We start from the raw sequence: 20,869 nt of genomic DNA, 5'->3' as shown, positions 1-20,869 counted from the left end.
AGAATTTAAATCAATGCATTTTAATTCAGTTTTTCAATGAAAATGTCACATAAAAGGTGAAAAGTGGTTTACTGCGATAAAGTGAAGTTGATTCTGAATTACATGAATCAAATCTTTTCTAAAGTATAGAACAATCACATTAATGGATACATTTTATAAGCAATTTAAGACAGTATGACTAAGTAAGACATCACATCAGTAATCTCAGTGAAAAAATTATGATTATTAAAAATGCAGCTATTTCTCTTCGTATACAGATGACTTGGCACAGATTATTCATCATGTAAATAGACATACCTATAGGTTCTTCAACTGGAACTAGTGATTTTAAGAAACTAAGCCAAAAGGTCACTTGGTTCAACTGTATTTCGTAAGGTTCTTCAAGACTAAAAAGCACAATGTGAACTGAGGTGGGGTCATTTGCAGCAAAATAATCATAGCAGCAGAAATAGACAGGATTTCCAGAGAATTCCCATACACTGAAATCACCAATTCCTACAAGAGCAAAAAGTTTGTTATCAAACTAATAAATGAAAGAAGTTATGAAATGTTAACAAAACATTATTTCCAGAGAGAAATCACAATTTTTTTTTTTCTGTTTTGCATTTGCTGGAAGTCCCACTACTGGTAAACTACCTATAAGATTCCATTCAGATCTCCTCCCCACCCCCGCAAATTTACTTTTACCTTATTCAAAATTAACCTGTAGATGTCTTTAAAAAGTGCCACAATAAATCCAGTGAAAAAAGTAGCTTGTTTTAAGCACAAAATCTAGTGCTAAAATTAATTCCAGATGTATTGAAATTAAGTGATCATTAAGACCATGAAGCATTTTGGGGGGAATCCAAAGGCAAAAAGGTACTTAAGAGCTCACAGGGTGCAAATGTAGCTTTTCTTAAATTCAACTGTTTTTCCTGGGATTGGCCTCATGTGCACCATAGCACCTGCTTGCTACAGTTAGATTTAAGCACTGATTATGCTGCTTATAATGAGCTTACTATTTATTACGTGGAACTTTGCATATTCAAGATTCAAAAAAAGTAAATGTTGCTGAAGTACTGAAAATATTTAAGGCAATGCATAAAAAAGGGTTAAAGTAGAACTTGTTTGCACCAAAGATCGTGCCAGTGATATTAAACTAAACTTATAATGCACCAAAGTTTATGCTTTACCATTCAAATAAGCATTCTGCACATCAATGCCCTTTGTGGACTGGTCATCCATGGAGCAGTGGGAATGATGAGAGGGAGGAACAAATACTTCCAACATCCCTTTGGTCAGTCCTGGCTCAAACATCATGCTTCGGCTTCTCACGCTAACATTTTCACAGCCAGGATACAGATTTGAAATACTTACTGAAACTGGATTAGAGAAAGAATATAAATTAAAGATTACAAACTTTGGAAAATTGGCTACTTAATGATTTCAAACTCTATAGAATTAAAAGCGATAAGAGTGCAGGCTTGGTAAGATGATGAAAAGTCCCAGTACCATCTGTAGTCAGAGCCATCCATTTTCCTTAGAAAAGACTTAGGTTTTTGGGAACAGCCCCCTTTTTTCACATTTTTCCTCATATTCCCAATTACAAATAAAAAACAAAAGAAAGTAAGCAAAATCTGTAGAGTTCCCAAGCAGAAATTATTTATTGCTGTAATTCTGTATTTAGCCTATCCCAACTTTAGGCCCTACAAATACCTATTTTTATTTTTTTATAAATAACATAAGGTGGTGAACATAAGTAATATTCTTTCTTCTTCCTCCTATTTTCCCCCACAAGAACAATCCTATGAGGTGATTTGGCCTGAGAGAGACTGATTGGCCCAAACACCTGGGTTTTTAATTATTTGATGTAATGTAATTTCATTTAATGAACATCAGAATTCCCATCTGCACGTCCACTGTGCATCCATGTGGATGATTATGAAGTCAATTTGTTTACCCTTTCTTTTCTGCAGTAAATCTTGACTGAGGTTACTGGACTCTCCTGAACAGTATACACTGTGCTATAACCACTGAACTGGAAGGTGAAATCTGAAATTGCTCAGGGGCTTCTTCCAATTTGTAAGTACTTTCACGCTTAGAATATCAATATGCTAGTCTGTATCATCAAAGAAACTATTTGCTTTGGAATAAACAGAGAGATTTGTCTGATAGGCCTTAACTTGCTTTTATATATATTTGTACTCTTCTAACCTCTAGTAGACAACCAAATTAATACACCAATATGTTAAAAACATTCTATATTTTTAATATAGATGAGCAGGATCATCTGCAAAGCTCTTTTAAAAACGTTTAATCTTTAACTCTTAAGAAATTAAGAAGTGTCTTAATGATTGAAATAATCTGAATAAGAAGAGAGGATAGGCATTGACTAATGGTTTCAGTTTCAGTCTTAGGGGCAAGTAATTCAGTGTATTCAGTAAATGCATTCCTTTTCTCTAGATATACGAAAGATAAAATCTGTTTAAAGCAGGGAATTTGCTTCACACCTTGAAAATATGGCATATATACAATTGAAAATATATTTTCCAAATGTATGAATCAAAGAAATGGTCTTTGTACATACTACTGGACCATTTTATACAGCATTAAACTTTAGCCCACTGCAGATTAAAACATCTAAGATGCCGAATTAGAAAGGCCACTGGGTCAGCCACTTTCTCTCAGCCAAACTTGACTCACAAGGTTACTGTTGTGGGGAAAACTAAGAGGAGATCCTTCAACTTCTGTGGCAAAAAGCAGGAATATAATGTAAATCTAACAATAAATTTATATATTTATAATAAATATATAAAATCTTACCATTGACAAGTGATCACGATTCTAACATTAAACTTTCTCTTAGACTATATATAACTTTTGACTACATACAGAGAAAGATAGAATATAATTTAGGGATTTTCACTATAAGCTGGATTATATATTAATATATTAATTTTTTGCCTTACTACTATAGTAGTAAGAAAAAATATTAATAGGTTAAAGTGGTTACCCCCACAGAAAAGGATATTTTCTGATTCTACACAACCAAATGTATTAAGTGCATGATTTCTTTCCAAAAACATTGAGAGTAATAAATTTAGCATACTACAGGTAAGGAGAAAACTCTTAGATGTGAAGCCCAGGTAATAGTAAATAGTTTAAATAGTTTAAATAAATAGTAGATACAATGATCCTCAAGTTAACTCTGATAAGAAGGGGCAAAAGTTATGCTCAATAGTAGTATACTAAACATTGGAACATAGACTCAAAGTGTTTTAGTGCAAGTGAAGCACCTGTCCTTGAAACACTGTAACTGCCAACTGATAATGAAGTTAAATGACACTATGTATACACAGTTGTGTTAACAAACAGGTGCAACCTTTGAAATTGGTGCATGAATTTTCCAAAGGATGCAGCTGTTATGATGCCTCAAGGAAGAACGAAAGGCTTGCACAGCAGAATATTCTAGACTTTGATGGTCTGATCCAATACCCACTGATTTCAGTTTTTTTTTTCTGTTTCAAAAGGCAACACGATCAGACCTTACCCACAGAACCTTAATCAAAGTTAATTTCCAATTACTCATTTCTAATATAAAAGGTCTGGAATATGACAGAGGCCAAGGGTTCAGTCAAAAGAACAAAAAGTGTGTGTCAAAGAAGACTATCCTTCATTCCAAGGATCAAAAGCCCAACAAATATATTGAGGAATCCAAAGGGCATCTTTTCAAATTTTTAACTGAAGAGCATATAGTGATCTGCAATCTTTATGAATATATGGAAACAATACATCAATTTCTTCACCAGATGGAACGATTTATTATGTGGCTCAGATTTTCATCTCCTGTCTGACTTGCATGTCAACCAATGTCATAATTTAAACAGGGATGGAATGCATATTCTTTTTTGATCTTACTATCTTTAAGTCAATTTTCTGGTTGCTGACTGGCTCAGTTCTATCCCTGTTTTCCAGGTAGACCAGTCTAATGCTGCATTCAATCATCAGGAATTCAAAAGGAATGCCCTTTGTCAAAAAAGAGTCAGCAAAACTGAGGCAAGCTGCTTAATATCAGTTTTCAGTAATTCACTGGGAATCACATCTCAAAATTGTATTCTGTTTTTGAGTGAATTTTTTTTCAAGAAGGCCAGTTACTGTCATTCAATTTTGCATCCCAATAAAAGTAAACACTGGCAAGCTCCAAATAAAAGAAATGGAGAAAGTTATTTCCAGATATTCAAGCCTTGTTCCTGGAAAGAAGCAATTTTTGAGGTAACAATTCATCACATCAAAACTAAGATACCATTCTGTTTAGATAACCTAATTAGATTAGGATAGTTTTCTTACTCTTAAGCTAAAATAAAGCTCTATGCAATTTTCATTTAGTGGCTCTAATCTCTCTTCTAGAGCAACAAAGAATGCTTATGTTGTATTTTTGTATAGTATGTGACAACACTTTAGATATTTCAACATAGTTATCATATAAAAGTCTTTTTTTCCCTATTCTTTGGTCAGTTTTACAAATATTCTTCATAGGATTTAATTTTCAGATTTCTTAGCATTCTGATTCCTCATCTGTAGACACACCCAAGTCTGACAATAACCTGTTCAAAATGTGGCAAAATATTGGATTTCAGGTCTGCAGCGCTTCGGAGCAGGCAGGAATCCGCGACTGTACACGGTTTCTGCCTGTGTTCACTGCCCGAGTGCCCCGAGCCATCCGGCTTCGGGGCTAAGCCACCTCCGTAGAAGGTGGTTAAGACAGGGGGGCTCTGGCAGGGTCGAGAGATATCGCATCTCTCTTCCCTAGCTGGCTAAACCCCCTTTTCCAAAGGCAGCTGAGCGGCGGTCAGCAATGGCCGCCACATAGAAGAGCTCAGCCAGAAAAAGAAAGTGCAGGAGGAGCTGTGAAGAAATGAAAGTGATCTTTGCTGACCGGGACAAAGTAACAGTGAAAGTAACCTGGAACTTAAAACTTACTAAAGATACATCATTTCCAGAGTGTGCTAAGCGGCGAATGGAAGTTAAAGGAAAAGCTTTTTTTCTTTTCACTCTCCTTCCGAACGTGACAGTGATAGAACTTTAAGAGAAATCGGAAAACCCGCATTGGAGGTAATTAAATGCTAAAGGGATATGGATTTCTGAACATTTAAAGAAAAATCTTTTTTGCTGTAAGTGGGAAGGGAGAGGAAAAAAAATTGGAGCAGAATTTGAAAACAAGGAGGAGATTGCCTAGAATTTTAAAGAGCTATTGAATATTAATAAGACTTCTAAAAGATATATCTTAATTGGAACTTTGTGATTAAACAGCAACCCCAGAAAGAGAAATGGAAGAAAGAAAAAAGTGCTAAAAGAAATAGTTTATTTGGATTGTTTGGTGACTTTGGAACTCTTGGGAATTATTTCTGATTAAAAGCACTTGGGTGGTTGTTTTGGAAAAAAAATTTCTCTTTACAATGGCATCGCTTGTGGATGAACTAAAAATTGAATATCAAAAATACAAAAAAGAAGAACAAGAAGGGAAAGATACTTTGGGCACTCTTTTTCAATTTCTAGAAATGGCGATATGTACTTATGAAAAACTGACTGCGCATTGGGATAAAGAAGAAGCCATCTTTGATGAACAAGTGATTCTATTCGGGGAGGAGGAGAAAGAGGAAAAGAAAAAGGGGACTTTAAGACTTGAAAAAACAACCAAAAAAGAGAAAAATGAGGTGAAAGGTGGATACAAGGTTAGAAAACAACAGAAAGGGGGAAAGCAGAAGAAGAAAAGGGAGGTGGAGAGACAAAGGGGTAAAAAGGGCAAGGAGAAGAATAAGCAAGGGAGAAAGGAAGGGATGAGAAGCCTTAATGGTGGGAAGCAAGATTTAAAGAAACAAAATTCATTTAGAGACAATGGGTAAATTTAATTGAAAAAGGGATTCTGTAAGGTACATAAGATTGTGTTTTTATATGTGTATTTAGAATAAAATGCTTAAGATATAAATGAGTATTAATATGTATGAATAGTTTTTTAATGGCATTGATAGTGGTCTTAACTACATTATATACCTATAAATTTGTTCCTTTGTTGTTGTTGTTGTTGTTGTTGTTTTTTCTTATAAAATACATTGTGTAATTTTAGAATGTATTAAACAGAATCCCAATACAAGTTATGTGTTATATTAAGTATTATTAAATTAGGGGAAAGAGTTAAAGGCGTCATACTCCAATCAGTGTACAGGAGAAGTTTTGTTCAAAGAGAAAAGATGAATGGATAGATGGAAATAGAACAGACAAAGAATGATAAGTATTATGATTTGAACTGAGATGAGATAAATAAAATAAAACTAAGAAAGTTAAAAGAGAGGAGAAGCTATATAGAAAATTGAAAATGGTAATAAGATATGGAATGGTATATAAAATGAATATGATTTTTGAATTTGTGTCTGTACGAAGAGTTTTAACCTGGGATCAAGCAACTTTCAGAAAAGATGTTTTATGTTTTTATGTTTTATGTTTTGTTTGTTTGTGTATTGTCCTTGAAAAGCAATAAAAATTTTATTAGCAAGAAATATAATTTGAATAATAGAATGAAAGGGAGAAATAAAGAGAAGTTGGGATAAGATATGAAGTTGAACAGATAACGTAAATATATATATATTAAATTGTGTTTATATGGAAATGTGATAATTTGGAATTATTCTGTTTCTAAATAAGATGTTCTGTTGGTTTTTTCAGAAAAGATCTTTTATGTTATTATATTCTATGCTTTGTTTGTTAGTGTATTGTTTTGTAAAAACTAATAAAATTTGTTTTAAAAAATATGTGGCAAAATATTTTTAGCCTTTGATCACATTGTGTTAAAAACCAATGAAGAAATAAGGCACTTGGGTAGGCCTGGTGATTAAATGAAGCTTCTTTCTCAAGGGTCTTGACCCGATCTATCTTCTCTTAACAGACATTAAAGTCTAAAGAATTAAACAAGCAATGGGAACTTACCTCCTATCCAATTTTGAAACGTTGTTTTTACTCTGAACATATCCTTTATATTTGGGCTGTCCAACTCGTCAAGTTTTAAGATTTGTGGACTTTAACTCCTAGAATTCCCTAGCCAGCCATGCTGGCTGGAAATTCTGGAATTGAAGTCCACGACTCTTAATGTTGTCAAGGTTGGACAGCCTGAATATAAAGGATCTGTTCAGAGTAAAAACAACCATGATGCTTTACAAGAAAAACTTTTATCTTATTTATCATGCAGATTTCCACCTATGGAAAGTATGATCTGTTAAAATACTTATAGTTAAGTGAAAAAAAGAATCCTAAAAACACCTCATTAGAAGAGGTTTGTTTTAAAAGATAATAGTGTAAACTATAAAAACACTTATGATCACAATGGAATATAATCTATTTAAAAATACTTACGATCACCATGGAATATAAACTAGTTTGTTTCTAATTTACAAAAGAAGCCATTAGAAAAGGAGTCACACTGTGTGGTTTTTTTTTGCAATGGTATAGTTGGCAATCTTTATTAACACAATGTGCAATTGTGCATAATTCCCAGGTTTCCTGCCCCCAAATCTTGTAAGACGTTGTGAAATGTTGATGTTTTAGGAGATATCACTTGGGGAAAAAAAAGCTTGAAAGCTTTTGGTTTTTATCATGTGGAATAAAGCTTTTGTGATAGCTCGAGATTGGCAAATAAATAAATCTCATTTTGGGGGTGTGTGTGTGTGTGCCTTAAGCACTAACAATCTCTGTTCTCAGAAGCCTTACTTAACAATTTGACTATTGTTGCTGTGAAAGGCTTAGCTAAGGCAATCAATTCAGAAACATAGCTTTACTAATTATTTCACTTATTTATTTCAGATATAATTGCTGAATATATTACTGAAGGCTAGATATATGCCTCAGGGATATTGCATTTTCCTTGTATTATAAAAACATTTGGGCAGTAGAAAAACATATTTTTTTCACAATTAACTATAATGAATTCCAGTGTATTATTGCTTCTCATACCTTGCCCATTTTAAACCTTTTAATAATTATGTAACATAAAGATGCTCTTGGATTGAGATTGACTCATAGTAACTAGAGAGAGAGACAATCATGCTATTTCATTGGCAAAAGTTTGATATTACTAACTTTAGACATGCTTTTTCAGCTTTCTATAGTTTAGCTTACTATCCATCTTAAGCCCTGGTGACCACCTTGGCGTGTGAGACCAAATACTACTACCTTAATATATCACTGAAACAGAACACAAGCTGTCTAACAAAGTGAAACAAATTTCACTTTCATCATCACACTGACAGTGCTCTAATACTTTAAAGCAGTGGTCCCCAACCTTTTTGTACCAGGGACCAGTTTCAAGCAGAAACACTTTTTCAAGGACCGGCGGCGGGCGGGGGGGGATTCTACTTTTCCATTCCCAAAACTTTATGTTTACCCTACAACTAGCATTAAAGACACCTGACTGCAGTCTTTCTAGTTCTAGGTCTTGCCCAGCCGTGCAGCTACAAAATTTCATGCAGATGTTTCTCTTATCTCTGTTTGGTGAAAACAGGAATTGAATGAGGAGCATTTAGTCAGTGTGTTTTCCCTAGGAAGCTCCTGTAGTCCTTGTTTGGGGATCATTCAGAGCTACGATGGACCTCTAACATCCAGCCCAGGAAGAAACTGCTTCAAAGAAGCCGGGGGTGGGGTGGCTTTTCCTGTCGGCGCAGCTCCTCCGAGCGCCCGTTCACCCCCACCCCGCCCGCCCGCGGGTTCAATCCAATGCTCTGTTCTGCCTGCCTGCCTGCCTGCCTTGGTTTCTGGTTGTTTCGGGGAAGCTTCTGCTGATAAAAAGAGGCGAATAGTTATTATTCTCAGCCGAAGCTGCTCCAAAACAAACGAAGGCAGGCAGGCAGGCAGAACGGAGCACTGGATTGAACCGCGTGGCGGGCGGGATGGGGTGAACGGGCGCTTCGGAAGAGCTGCGGCGACAGGAAAAGCCACCCCCCCCGCTTCTTTGAAGCAGTTTCTTCCTGGGCTGGTGGAGGAGCGAGAGAGCGACTGAGAGAGGAATGAGGCGGGAGGAAACTGAAGCCGCTGAGCCGGAGAGCAGGACAGGCTTTGGTTGCTTCCTCCCTCCCCTTCTTTCATTTGTGTCCTTGATCCCTGATCCCAGCAGCATTCACCGAAGGCGAAGAAAGCCGCCATTTTTTTTTAAAAAAAATTTCTTTGCGGCCCAGTACAGAGTGCTCCACGGCCTGGTACCGGTCCGCGGCCCGGTGGTTGGGGACCCCTGCTTTAAAGTACGACTTTTCTTCCATTGAGTATGCATTGGTTTTTGTGATGGCATAGATTGTATACATTTCTCTCTAAAAAGAATCATTCCATTCAGCCTCCATTTACAAAGGAGTGCAAAATTGCATTACAGAATGTGGCCACACTACCATAAATACAAAATGAAAAGAGCTATTCTTATCATAATGTTTTTCCAGTGCTGATAGCACAAAATAAACATCCTTAAAAGTGGTACCTGTTGGCTTATTAGATAAAGGTGAAGGAGGAAATCGGACAGAATTTGTAGAAGCGAGCCTAGGTCTGCGCCTTCTGAAGAAGCTTCTTAGTAGTCCACATTTTAAAGATTCCACAAGAGTTGTTTTCCCAGATGAAGAGTGGCCAAAGAGTTTAATTTTTATTCTTGGTTGTAGATTATGAGTAGGTCTAAGATGCTGGATGAATAATGCCCTATGTGTATCCTAAAGATAAAACAGGGATTAAATCAGACACAAAGTTATGATGAGAAATATTAAGACTAAATATACTTTGTAATGTATTTTTTTTAAAAAGGACAGCTATCCAGATTTAACATTCTGATTAAAATAACAAATCATTATTTAATTAACTAACAATATTATTAATTACCCAATCTTATGTTTCTAGGTAGTTTAAAACAAAGTGAATTAAATACAAGTAACACAAAAATAAAATAATACATTAAAAATACAACCAACATGGCCATGCCTACAAGGATGCCCATGCCTATCTGTTAGCATCAAAAGCTTATTCCATGACTATTTAACAGAGATGGGAGAACTGATAGGCATTCTTAAGATTTCTAAACTAGATGGGTAGAGTTCACTGATGCTCAGCTGCTATACGTTTTATTTTTTATACTATGTAGTTTATCTAATTTATTGTAAGCTGCCTAGAGTCATGTATGTGAAATGTGAAATGGGTGTCTGTACAAATCCAATGAATGAATAAGGCAATGGATGGTATAATAAGAATAATAAGAACAGATGACAAACTTTGGAGACTATCTAAAGACTATGGGGGCCATATAAAAATTTTTTGAATGGCACTTAGAAAATCTGTGCATTGACAAAATTTACATCTGGCATTTACAAAAGGCTACAATGCTTGGATCAGTGCATACACAACAATACATTATGACGTCCTAGGTTCTTGAGAATTCAATGTATATGAAGGTGAACAGTAGTTAAAAAATTAGCAACTGTGATTTCACACTCATATATGCCAGTTAGGTATTTATATGCCACCTAACTCCCTGTGACTTACAGGCTTTGTAAGTTATGGCTAAATAGCAATGGCACTTAAGACATATACCGCTTCACAGTGCTTTACCACCCGCTTTATGTGGTATAGTCAGCATATTGCTCCCAAAAATCTGGGGCCTTATTTTATTGACCTTGGAAGGATGGGAAGCTGAGTCAACTTGAGCCTGTTAGGATCAAAGGAATCGAATTCCTGTCAGTGTGAGCAGAGTTAGCCTGCTATACTGATTTTTAAGCCATTATTACTATTCAAATTAAATTTCTGCTTTTTTCACTAAGCAATTTCAATTAATATAAAAATTATCTGCATTTTTATCTTATAATTAAACTAAAACTAGGATTCTCTTATCATTAAGGTATTCATTGCCAAATCTTTGCTTGATTTCCAGAATTTCCCCAAGACTCTTACAGAACTTTGTCAAATTGAGAACTGACAAAAAATTATTAGATAATCACTGTTTCCAAATTTCTTTTTTTTTTTCATAATGCCTTTTAAAGTGTTAGGTAGAAGTGATACAAAGCTTGATTCTTCATTATAAGTCATTTTGTGTGCTTATTATAAGATGCTTCGAGAACTTACTTAAATGGAAAAACACAAAGACAGGATAAAATTTAAATATAAATAGTGCAATTTCATTCCATTACCTTTTTCAATCTTGTAAGCAGACTAGCTATATGATCATGCTGCTCTGCTCTAGCCAAATCTTCTGCTGTTTTTCCATCCTATTAGAAGACAAAAAAAAAAAAAAACCAGTTAAAATGAATTTTTGTTCATGTCTGAAGAAGTACCATCATTCTATTGATTTCAGGATTGTTAGAAAATAAATTTTCAGAAAGAAACAGATTAGAATATATTTTCATGGAACATTTAATGTATTTAGCATCATAACTATTTACTCATTTCTAGATCACATATCTCATCTTTTCTAGATCATTTTACAATTATTTGATATTTGATGTTTAAAGTTTAACATTTTAAAACAACTTTCTACTTTCTCAAACTGTGTTTTTCTATTTTTTTTTGTGAGCAATACCAAAATGCTTTAGAAGATGATGAAGTACTGCTTTTACTGAATTAATAGGAAGCAAGGTATTGAAAGTTATGTTTAAAGCTTATAAGAAGCACAACATTTTATTTAACTATTTAACTAATAAATTTATTAAAGGGCCACCTCTCTCCTATTTTACCAAATCTGGTAGGAGGAGCACACTCTGGCTGCAGTCAATTAAAGAATGCCAAGAAGCATGTCTTCTCACTCTGTAACACCTGATCACCTGAAACTCTTAGCCCAACCCCAGATCATTTACCTCAATAAATAAAGGAATGAATAAAGTGGCTTTGAGACATTTGTTTAATTGATTCGCTTTATCTAGTTTTAGGACTTTTGTGGAAAACCGACAATGTTTTAGGTCATACTTACACAGAAATGTTTAACATTCAAAAGGTTCACAAACTTGTAAGCACCATTGTAAACTCTTGTGTACATTCCTGATTTTCTTTGCTCATCTCTCCCATGAACATCTCCCCTCCCAACCACTAGGAAGCAGCAAAGAAAGACTTGAGGGAGAAGAATAGTCCTACAGAAGTCATAATTAAACATGACTCAGTTATAATAATGGTACTGAAACCAAACATGCATCATAGTAGTAATACTTAGCAGCTTTTGCCTTATAAGCATCGATCTAAGCAATGCTTAGAATATAGCCATTATTTCTATGAAGGATACCCCTGGTACCGAGCTTGAAGTTTTCAGCTGAATGTTAGCTTTTTTATATAATAACTGAGAGTGATGTGTTAATTATTTTTTTGTTCTACAGACACACATACAGGTAGTCCTCAACTTACGACCACAATTGAGCCCAAAATTTATGTTGCTAAGGGAAAATTTTGTTAAGTGAATCACTGCAATTCTTAAAATAGTAACAATCTGCTTTGCCCATTGACTTTCCTTGTCAGAAGATTGCAAAAGAGGACCACATAACTCTGGGACACTGCAATTGTTATAAATGAGTCTGTTGTCAAGCATCTGCATGTGACCATGGGGATGCTGCAATAGTCGTAAGTGTGAAAAATGGTCGTAAGTCACTTTTTTCAATGTCATTGTAACTTCAAATGTCACTAAGTGAACTGTTGTATGTTGAGGACTACCTGTACTTAACAAAGAGATGCATTGATCGCTTTCACTGTCCCCGTAGCTATGATATAAACAGAATATTAAAATGAAATGTTCAGGTATATTAATGTGGATGGAAGATAATGGGCCAACTACTAATTAATATTTTCAAATTGTTGTAACCTACTCTATAGGTTTGGAGAAATAAACATTAGAAGAGTTAAAAGGTATTTTTATTTCATGACAACAACATAAAGTAGTAGAATGCTCCATGCTGCCCAGCCTAGATTAATAGTTTTATGGAGGTTAATAAATGTCAAAATCTTTCTGATCAGAAATACAAATCAGCATAAGGGCCTAAAATATGATTTCCTCACAACATTATCTGAAGTTTAGCAGTATTCTGGTATTTTTAGAGCTTTTATTTCCAGGAGGATCTGGTTTTTTGTTTTTTTTTAGCAAGCTTGAGTTATTTTATTTGCAGATTCAAGAGCTTGGAACAATTTGTATTTATTTTTATCCCTCCATATCTTTAAGAAGAATAATTAGATCAACAAATGCAACATAAGCGATAGCTAAAAATACACACATGCAAATAAGGATCTAAATTTCCTGTTTTGGCTGGCACAAACATAAGAACAGAAATAACTAGTTGAAGATGTTATCCAAAATGCAGGGATTGTGTACAATGTAACATTCATTTAGGCCTAAAGCATTATAGATTAGTGGTTACCATTCTTGGTATTACTAGAAGTTAATTTACAGTGTTAAAATAATCAGATTTTCCCCCCAATCTCCAATGCCTTTTTTCCTAACCTTAGCCTTTTTTTAGCCCTATTTTGCTTTTTGATGATAATGTTAGCATGTTTACAAGCACCACAGAATTCTATAATTCAATATTTTCTGATTATGTGCCATTAAGTTGGTGTCAACTCTTAGCGACCACGTAGATTTTCCCCATGAAAATCTGTCCCTAGCCTGGTCCTTGGTGAACACATTGCCATAGTGTCTGAGTTAATCTACCTTGCTGCTGATTATCCTCTTCTACTTCCTCCTGCATTTCTCAACAGTATAGATTTCTCAGAGGAGCTCATTTGTCTCTTGAAAACCTTGGGCTGATTTTGTTCATTTCCATTTGTTGTTTTCTTGGCTATCCTTGGTATTCTCAGGAATCTTTAAGTTCAGAAGCATATTTTTTCCAAAACCTTCATGACTACTTTGTAAAGTGCTAGTCTGTGGTCTATTTCTTAAGCACATTGTTGATGGCTGATCCTAAAAGGCAGAAGCTATTTACCCTTTTAATCCTGTGTCTTGATTTCTTTATGCAATATTGTTGATTGCCTTTCAGTTGCCGTAAATGGACCAAGTTCATAATTACTTACTGTTAGTTTTATAATAATAAGACTGCGTTGTCAGAAATGCCTTGTTATGACTACCAATGTAGAAGAAAGAAAGACTATATAAAGGCTGATTTATCTGGCAATACTAAAAATGAAATCCTATCCTTTACAACATTGAAGTGGGCATGTCTTCAAAAAGTGGGCATGTCTTCAAAAATATAGCCAGATTTAAACTTATTGACGCAAATGCATGTAGCTTACTGTTGCCCTGCCAATTCAAAACTGTCAGAGCAAGCTATATAAACAAAGAACAAACCCCTCACTCACCTGCACTGATGTTCTCTAGTTGGGTAATGAACCATCTGCAAACAAATAGCTGAACTCAGGGAATAGTAAGGACTCTATAGTTTTTAATAGAAAATTGCTTAATAAACAGAAAACAAAAAGGTCCTACTTACAGTTGTTAAAGCCTCCACATTAGCCCCGCTAAGGCAGAGGTACCGGACCACATCAAGGATTCCATTATTTGAAGCCAGATGTAAAGGAGTTCGCCCATACTATAAAAGAAACATGATGTTTTTGCTAAACAATAAACCAGTAAATCTACAAATTCATTTTGTGGTCAGTTGGCAAAGAAAAATACGCCCTCAGTGGTTGAAATATATAGAGTTGAAAGATACAGTTCTACAGAGGAATTATTGAGTCTGTCATCTGCACCTTTAAAACGGTCTAGTATGATTCTGCAACCCAACAGACAGACACAGACTTCAGAGAATAATTAGGACTGCAGAAAAAACAATTACTACCAACCTGCCTTCAATTGAGGACCTGTATAATGCATGAGTTAAAAAGAGGACTGTGAAAATACATATTTACAGATCCCTCATATCCCAGACATAAACTGTTTCAACTCCTACCCTCAAAACTACGCTATAGAGCACTGCACACCAAAACAACTAGATACAAGGACAGTTTTTTCCCCAAATGCCATCACTCTGCTAAACAAATAATTCCCTCAACACTGTCCAACTATTTACAAAGTCTGCACTACTATTACTATTCATCTTCTCATCATTCCTTATCACCCACCGCCTCCCACTTGTGACTGTATGACTGTAACTTTGTTGCTTGTATCCTTACGACTTATATAGACTGTTTCCTAGTATGATTTGATTGCTTATTGTACTCTATGGCTATTATTAAGTGTTGTACTTTATGATTCTTGACTCTTTATGTACACTGAGACCATTTGCACCAAGACAAATTCCTTGTGTTTCCAATGACACTTGGCCAATAAAGAATTTCTGTGATATCAAGCAACTTATAATGGGAAAAGTCCCATAAAAAATCCCATTTTACAGGAATACACGTAAGAGTATTACAACTAGAACAACAGAACAGCTTATCATCTCAGATGCTCATTTAGTTTTCAATTCTTCTTGGCCAAGTGAGAAAACTTTACTTACATTAGAAATTAAAAATTAATTTTAAATTTTCATGCACCGTTATATCCTTGCTCTTAAAAATGTTATGACCTTCCATCTTTACAATTCAGATGATAGCAATTATTTAAAGCTGTCTAGACTTATATATGTACTACTATAATTTCAGCTACACAGACAACTCCTACAAAGTGCACAGATTTATTGAGCCAAGCATAAAGTGTTCCAAGATATATTTATAGCATACAAAGAGCTTTCAATCTATTTTAAGGTTTAGTCTTACCTACTAATCTGAAGTGAAGTAGGACAACTACGAAAAAGGTAACTTCCTCACACTAAAAAATAAAAATAAAACCCACAAACTCAAAATAGGTCTATGATGAGCTAGTGAATTATGACAAATAAATATTAGGATAACTCAGCTCATTGTATAAGATAAACGAGGGAATTTCCATTTTCTGTTTTAATTTCTGTTGCAGTAAAGAAGTATTCTGCTCTTCCATTATAGCAGAAGTTCCTGGAATTTTGAATTTTTTCAATAGTTTTATTCTGTACTGATGACTTGAAATCAATTGAACATTAGGAAGCAAGATGAATCTACCAATTAAATATACAGTATATCGGTAGGAAAACCTGACAAATGGACTAATCTCCTGACAGTTTATGAATTCTGTGGAATTAGGATTCTGGCAGGAAGATGATTATATAATGAAATAGGTTTAAGATAAATCATCAGATAATAATCCAGGTGGCGCATAGCAAGAAAAATAAGAATCTGCAAAGAACATCATGTGCTTAAGGTGAAACAGTCACAGAAAAAAATGTAATTCAGTTATTTACTTTCTAAGCTTTTATGAGTTTTATGTACTTTCTAGAACTCTATACCAAACTTGGTTGCTTTATTTGTCTTAAAGTTATTCTCAGAAGAAGTTGAATAAAAGCAACTATAAGCCAACCTTTATTTGGAAACATCTATCTTCCTTTGGAACCAATTCCAAATTCCTTCCATGTACTACTCCACAAATTTTTTTTGTGCCAAATCATCTGGACCAACCAAAGATAAGATAATTGAAACAACAAAAGCTAGAATGTTTTCTTTTAATTCTGTTCTCCTGATAAACAGTTTCTAGCATGGCTCTGGTTTTAATTGCTCAGTCAAGATTATCCTAGTAGAAGAAGACAGAGGGCTCATTTACATAAACTTTTTACTTGGCAGCTGGTGACATTTACACTTAAAAATGATCCAAATATATGATTTTATGGGATCAGCCAAAAATCCAATGTTTTCATTTTGAAGTTTTAGCACAGAAGGTCACAGGGTTTTATTTTAGATGACAAAACTATACAGCAATTCTATTTAATTCTCTAAAATTCAAAAATGTTCCTTAATGCTTTTGAAATCAACTACTTTTTTCGGCAGTTTCATTATTCAAATGTTGTTCATTATACAATACTAGACATCCAAATCTGTCTCTTTTTTTCATCATCTACCAACACCATGGAAAATAGTCCTAAAAGAAAATCCAGTCAATCAAAATAGTTATTTAGATTTTAATTTTTTTCCGATTTCATGCATTTTATTAATGTATTTTCACAAAGCAAGTATATGAGGTATTGAGCTTTTAAATATCATTACTAGAAGAACAGATATTTTTTGCATTGCATTACTAATTTTTGAATGTGTACTGAAATGCTAAAGAATATTATCTGACAGCTGTTTGTGATTAATTGAGAAAAAAGAGAAGAAAAAAGAGTTTGTCATAGGGTTATCTTCCTAACTCTTTCTGATTTATAAAACATAATAATTCTTCTATCCTTTATCAACCATACACTTTTTTGCAATTCAATACTGGTTTTTTGCAATTCAATACTACTTCTTATTCCACTTGCTACACAGAATGGAACTTATTCCACCTGCTACACAGAATGGAACAGCTTGATAATTATGTTGAGAGAAAGTTTGAAGGATTCATGTACCTGCTATTGAAAAATATGACTGAGTAACTAACTTGGAAATACAGATGTATACTAATTATATCCAATCCGTCCTACAGCCTACACTGCCTATTAATGACAATGACATGGAAGAGATACCTATGCAAGATAATACAGCTTCAAAAGTTCAAAACCAAGTAAGCTGATAATAGTTTCAAAAAAAGGCCAAAAAGCAGTTTTCATTAGGAAAGCTAGCAAAGAGATGCTGATGGCATCATACAATGCAATATTTATTCTCCTATTTGTTCTAGTGGCTGTAGGGAAAAATCCCTTTATATCTTTAAAACATAGGTACTACACAAAAATGAAATCCTGTATTCTTCCCAAATATAAATGTAGTTCATTAAAAAAAGTATTTTAATGAACACTCATGATAAATATTTATATTACCTTTATTATTTTTATTACCTTGTTTGTTATATCGATGTTACAGTTTGCTTCACAGAGTGCCATTACAATGGGAACATTTCCATCTTTGCAGGCTACGTGAAGAGGAGTGTTACCATGTCTATCTTGAAAATCTATAGAACAACTCCGACTAATCAGCATTTTTACTACTTCCATCTGACATCTTCGTACAGCAAGGTGAAGGGCTATGTGTCCATCCTAAAACATAAACACAGGTAACTATTTCTTCTGCAAAAAACAAAATTTCTATGACTGTATATATCTCCAGACCTATTATGGCAATACCTGTAATATGTAGATATAGATATGGAATATGTTACATGGCTATAGTTATGGATGTTATTCTACAGCAAAATAAGGATTTTTTGCCTTTTTAATTTAATAATCACTTATTTCAAGAGATCTAATTTTCAAGAAAAAAAATGGGTATCCTTTCCAGAATTACCATATTTCTGCAAAAATAAGGTACATTTTCTCTCCCAAATGACTATCTAAAAATGTGTGTGTTTTATTTACATTTGTTCAGTACATGGTAATAAAAGATAATGAAAGCAAATGTTTGAAATTAAAGCAAATGAGTAGGAGGAATTGCCATAACTTTGGGAGGAACCACCTCTAGCTGGCTCTGTAGGTGAATGCTTGCAATGGAGCTCTCCTCCAGGGGGCCTCTCCACATAAATGAACTGGTATACAAAAAGTGAGAGATATCACTTAAAGTTACTATGAGTGAATTTAGTTTTTTATTTAAATATCTTTATTTAATAATAAATACTGACTACTGTATCCAAAGAGGTATTAAAGAACACAATACAGAAAGCTTTGTATTACTTAAAAGCTTGTTAAATGTTTTTCATTCAACCATGAACTAACCTTGTCAGTTGCATCAAGGTCAGCTCCATGCTCTGCCAAACATTCCACAATATCATGGTAGCCTCTAGCTGAAGCTGTCAAAAGTGGAGTTTCCCCTTCTTTATTTTTAATGTTCACATTACAGCCTGCCTTACAAAGTGCTTTGGTAACAAGAAAATAGCCATGCCAAGCAGCACAGTGCAAAGGAGTTTCTTCTTCCTATAAAGTAATTTTGAAGGACTTAGATTAATAAAGTTATGTCTGACATTCTTTTTGCTTTATCACTATTTAAAACGCTAATTTAAATTTGGCTCAATTAAGTCACCTGGGTATATTCCGTGTCATTATTTATTCATGGTTCATATGCTATTCTATAAATATAGGATATGATAGCCGTTTTCCAATATCTAAGGGGCTGTCACAAAAAGAGGGAGTCAACCTATTCTCCACAGGACAGGAAGTAACAAATGGAAACTTATCAAGGGCAGATCTAACCTAGAATAAGGAGAAATTTTCTGACAGTGAGAATAGTTGTATCAGTGGAATGGCTTGCCTCCAGAAGTTGTGGCTGCTCCATCACTGAAGGTTTTAAGAAGAGATTGGACAGTCATTTGTCTGGAACGCTCCTTCCAACTTTGTTATTCTGTTATTCAAATCTAACTCTACAGCTCCAGATGTTATAGGACCCTTCCCTATATTAATATTCTATCATGTGAATAACTGTCCAGCATGGTATAATGTTTCAGAAGTTGGACTAGTACTCAGGAAGCCCAGGTTTAAGTCTATCCTCAGCCAGAGAAACTCACGTGTGTGACTTTAGATCACTATGCCCTTTCAACTCAACCTATATCATGGTCTTGTGGTGGGGCAAAACAATCAGTAGTTCCAGCTCATATGTTCACAATGAATTTTTCATATACACACATGCACACACACACTCAGACAGGAACAAAAAGAGGAGGATCCTTTGAAAAGAAAGAACCACCCAGCAATAAGATCTTACCAAGAGTCTCTTTAGTGGCTACCATTGAACATTGGCTAGGTTTCTAAAATCTCAGGCGTACAAAGTTGTAGTTCCAGGCTTTTAACTAAAAAAATTACTAGCTTCCAAATTCATCATAGGCCTGATTCATTATTGCAATTTTAACCTTGGACTATAAAGGACTTTGATTGAAACTCTGACATTTTTAGTTACTAGTTTGAATTTTGTGTATAAACTATGATTCAGCTTCTGATTCTTCCAATAAGTTACTGGTTCAATAACTGATGTGTTTATTCAATAGTTAATTCTATAGTCCAGAATGCATACATACATGCAGTAATTGTCAACATTTACAGACTACAACTTAGATAATATGTATTATTGGATAATATAGACTATAACTCATAATATTAATTAATTCAAGCGATTGAACTAGACAATTATAAATTAAGAAATTGGTCCCAAGATTGGCTAGTTCTCTACAATATTTCAAATTTATATCAGGTCTTATTTCTTCGCAACTAGTAAGACTGACTTTCTTAGGTGTTTTAAATAATTAGTATATAGTGCAGAGCCTGTGAAATGATGTAGAGAGAGCTTTTAAAGCTGACATTCTTTTCAAGCCTGAATAGTGATATTGTATAGAAAAAGGTATAGTAGAGGACCAAAATTCTGACTTATTACAAAGGCAAGCTTTTTATATTTCTGACTTTAATAATTTTAAATAAGAAAGCATGTCACAATTATATTTGCATTTCAGAAGCTACTTTCACGTTACAAAAATCTGTATCAATTAATTTTCATTACTCACTTTATCTTGAAAATTAGGATTTGATCCAACGCTACAGAGGTATTGAACTACATCAACATGACCATATCGAGAAGCCACATGGAGTGCAGTTTCTCCAGCCTGTATTAGAAGACAACCACATGCAAACATTATTTCTTATACCAGTCTGTTGAAAATACCTACATTATGACTGCATTTACATGACACAATTTCCAATGATTAACTCCACTAATTTAATTTTATTCATTTGCATAATTCACTGGAAAAAATACAGGTTACGATTGCACAACATGCTTAACAAAATATGGTTGTATTTTATGGTTAAGTGTAATATGGAAATACAGTTCATGAATTTTACTATGTAAAATTCATACAAAAAACTAGATACGTGGGAGTAGCTAAAGAACATCCTTAAAGCAG

At 34.3% G+C, this 20,869-nt stretch overlaps 1 protein-coding gene across 4 annotated transcripts in view; it reads right to left on the bottom strand.

Annotated features, from left to right (window-relative positions):
• The window catches only part of DAPK1 (death associated protein kinase 1), a 67,693-nt gene that overhangs the window by 7,009 nt on the left and 39,815 nt on the right, over positions 1-20,869 (bottom strand). For 2 of the 4 annotated variants that reach the window (XM_087957904.1, XM_087957905.1), the window contains exons 15-24: positions 20,471-20,569; positions 18,699-18,896; positions 17,829-18,026; positions 14,442-14,540; positions 14,311-14,345; positions 11,951-12,107; positions 11,175-11,252; positions 9,488-9,710; positions 1,173-1,361; positions 298-495 (exon numbers count right to left, since the gene is read on the bottom strand). In XM_087957904.1, the coding sequence (XP_087814030.1) occupies positions 298-495; positions 1,173-1,361; positions 9,488-9,710; positions 11,175-11,252; positions 11,951-12,107; positions 14,311-14,345; positions 14,442-14,540; positions 17,829-18,026; positions 18,699-18,896; positions 20,471-20,569 (1,474 nt within the window). The remainder of the gene's footprint in view (positions 1-297; positions 496-1,172; positions 1,362-9,487; positions 9,711-11,174; positions 11,253-11,950; positions 12,108-14,310; positions 14,346-14,441; positions 14,541-17,828; positions 18,027-18,698; positions 18,897-20,470; positions 20,570-20,869) is intronic. The other 2 variants (XM_026674607.2, XM_026674600.2) reach the window with 1 other exon arrangement.

This window comes from Notechis scutatus, chromosome 2 (genome assembly GCF_049901735.1).
Source record: "Notechis scutatus isolate UNSWTSFEM ecotype Mainland chromosome 2, rNotScu1.2, whole genome shotgun sequence".
NCBI classification, from domain to species: Eukaryota; Metazoa; Chordata; class Lepidosauria; order Squamata; family Elapidae; genus Notechis; species Notechis scutatus.
The sequence above is the reverse complement of the archived record's forward strand: the minus strand, read 5'-3'. Positions and strand labels throughout refer to the sequence as shown.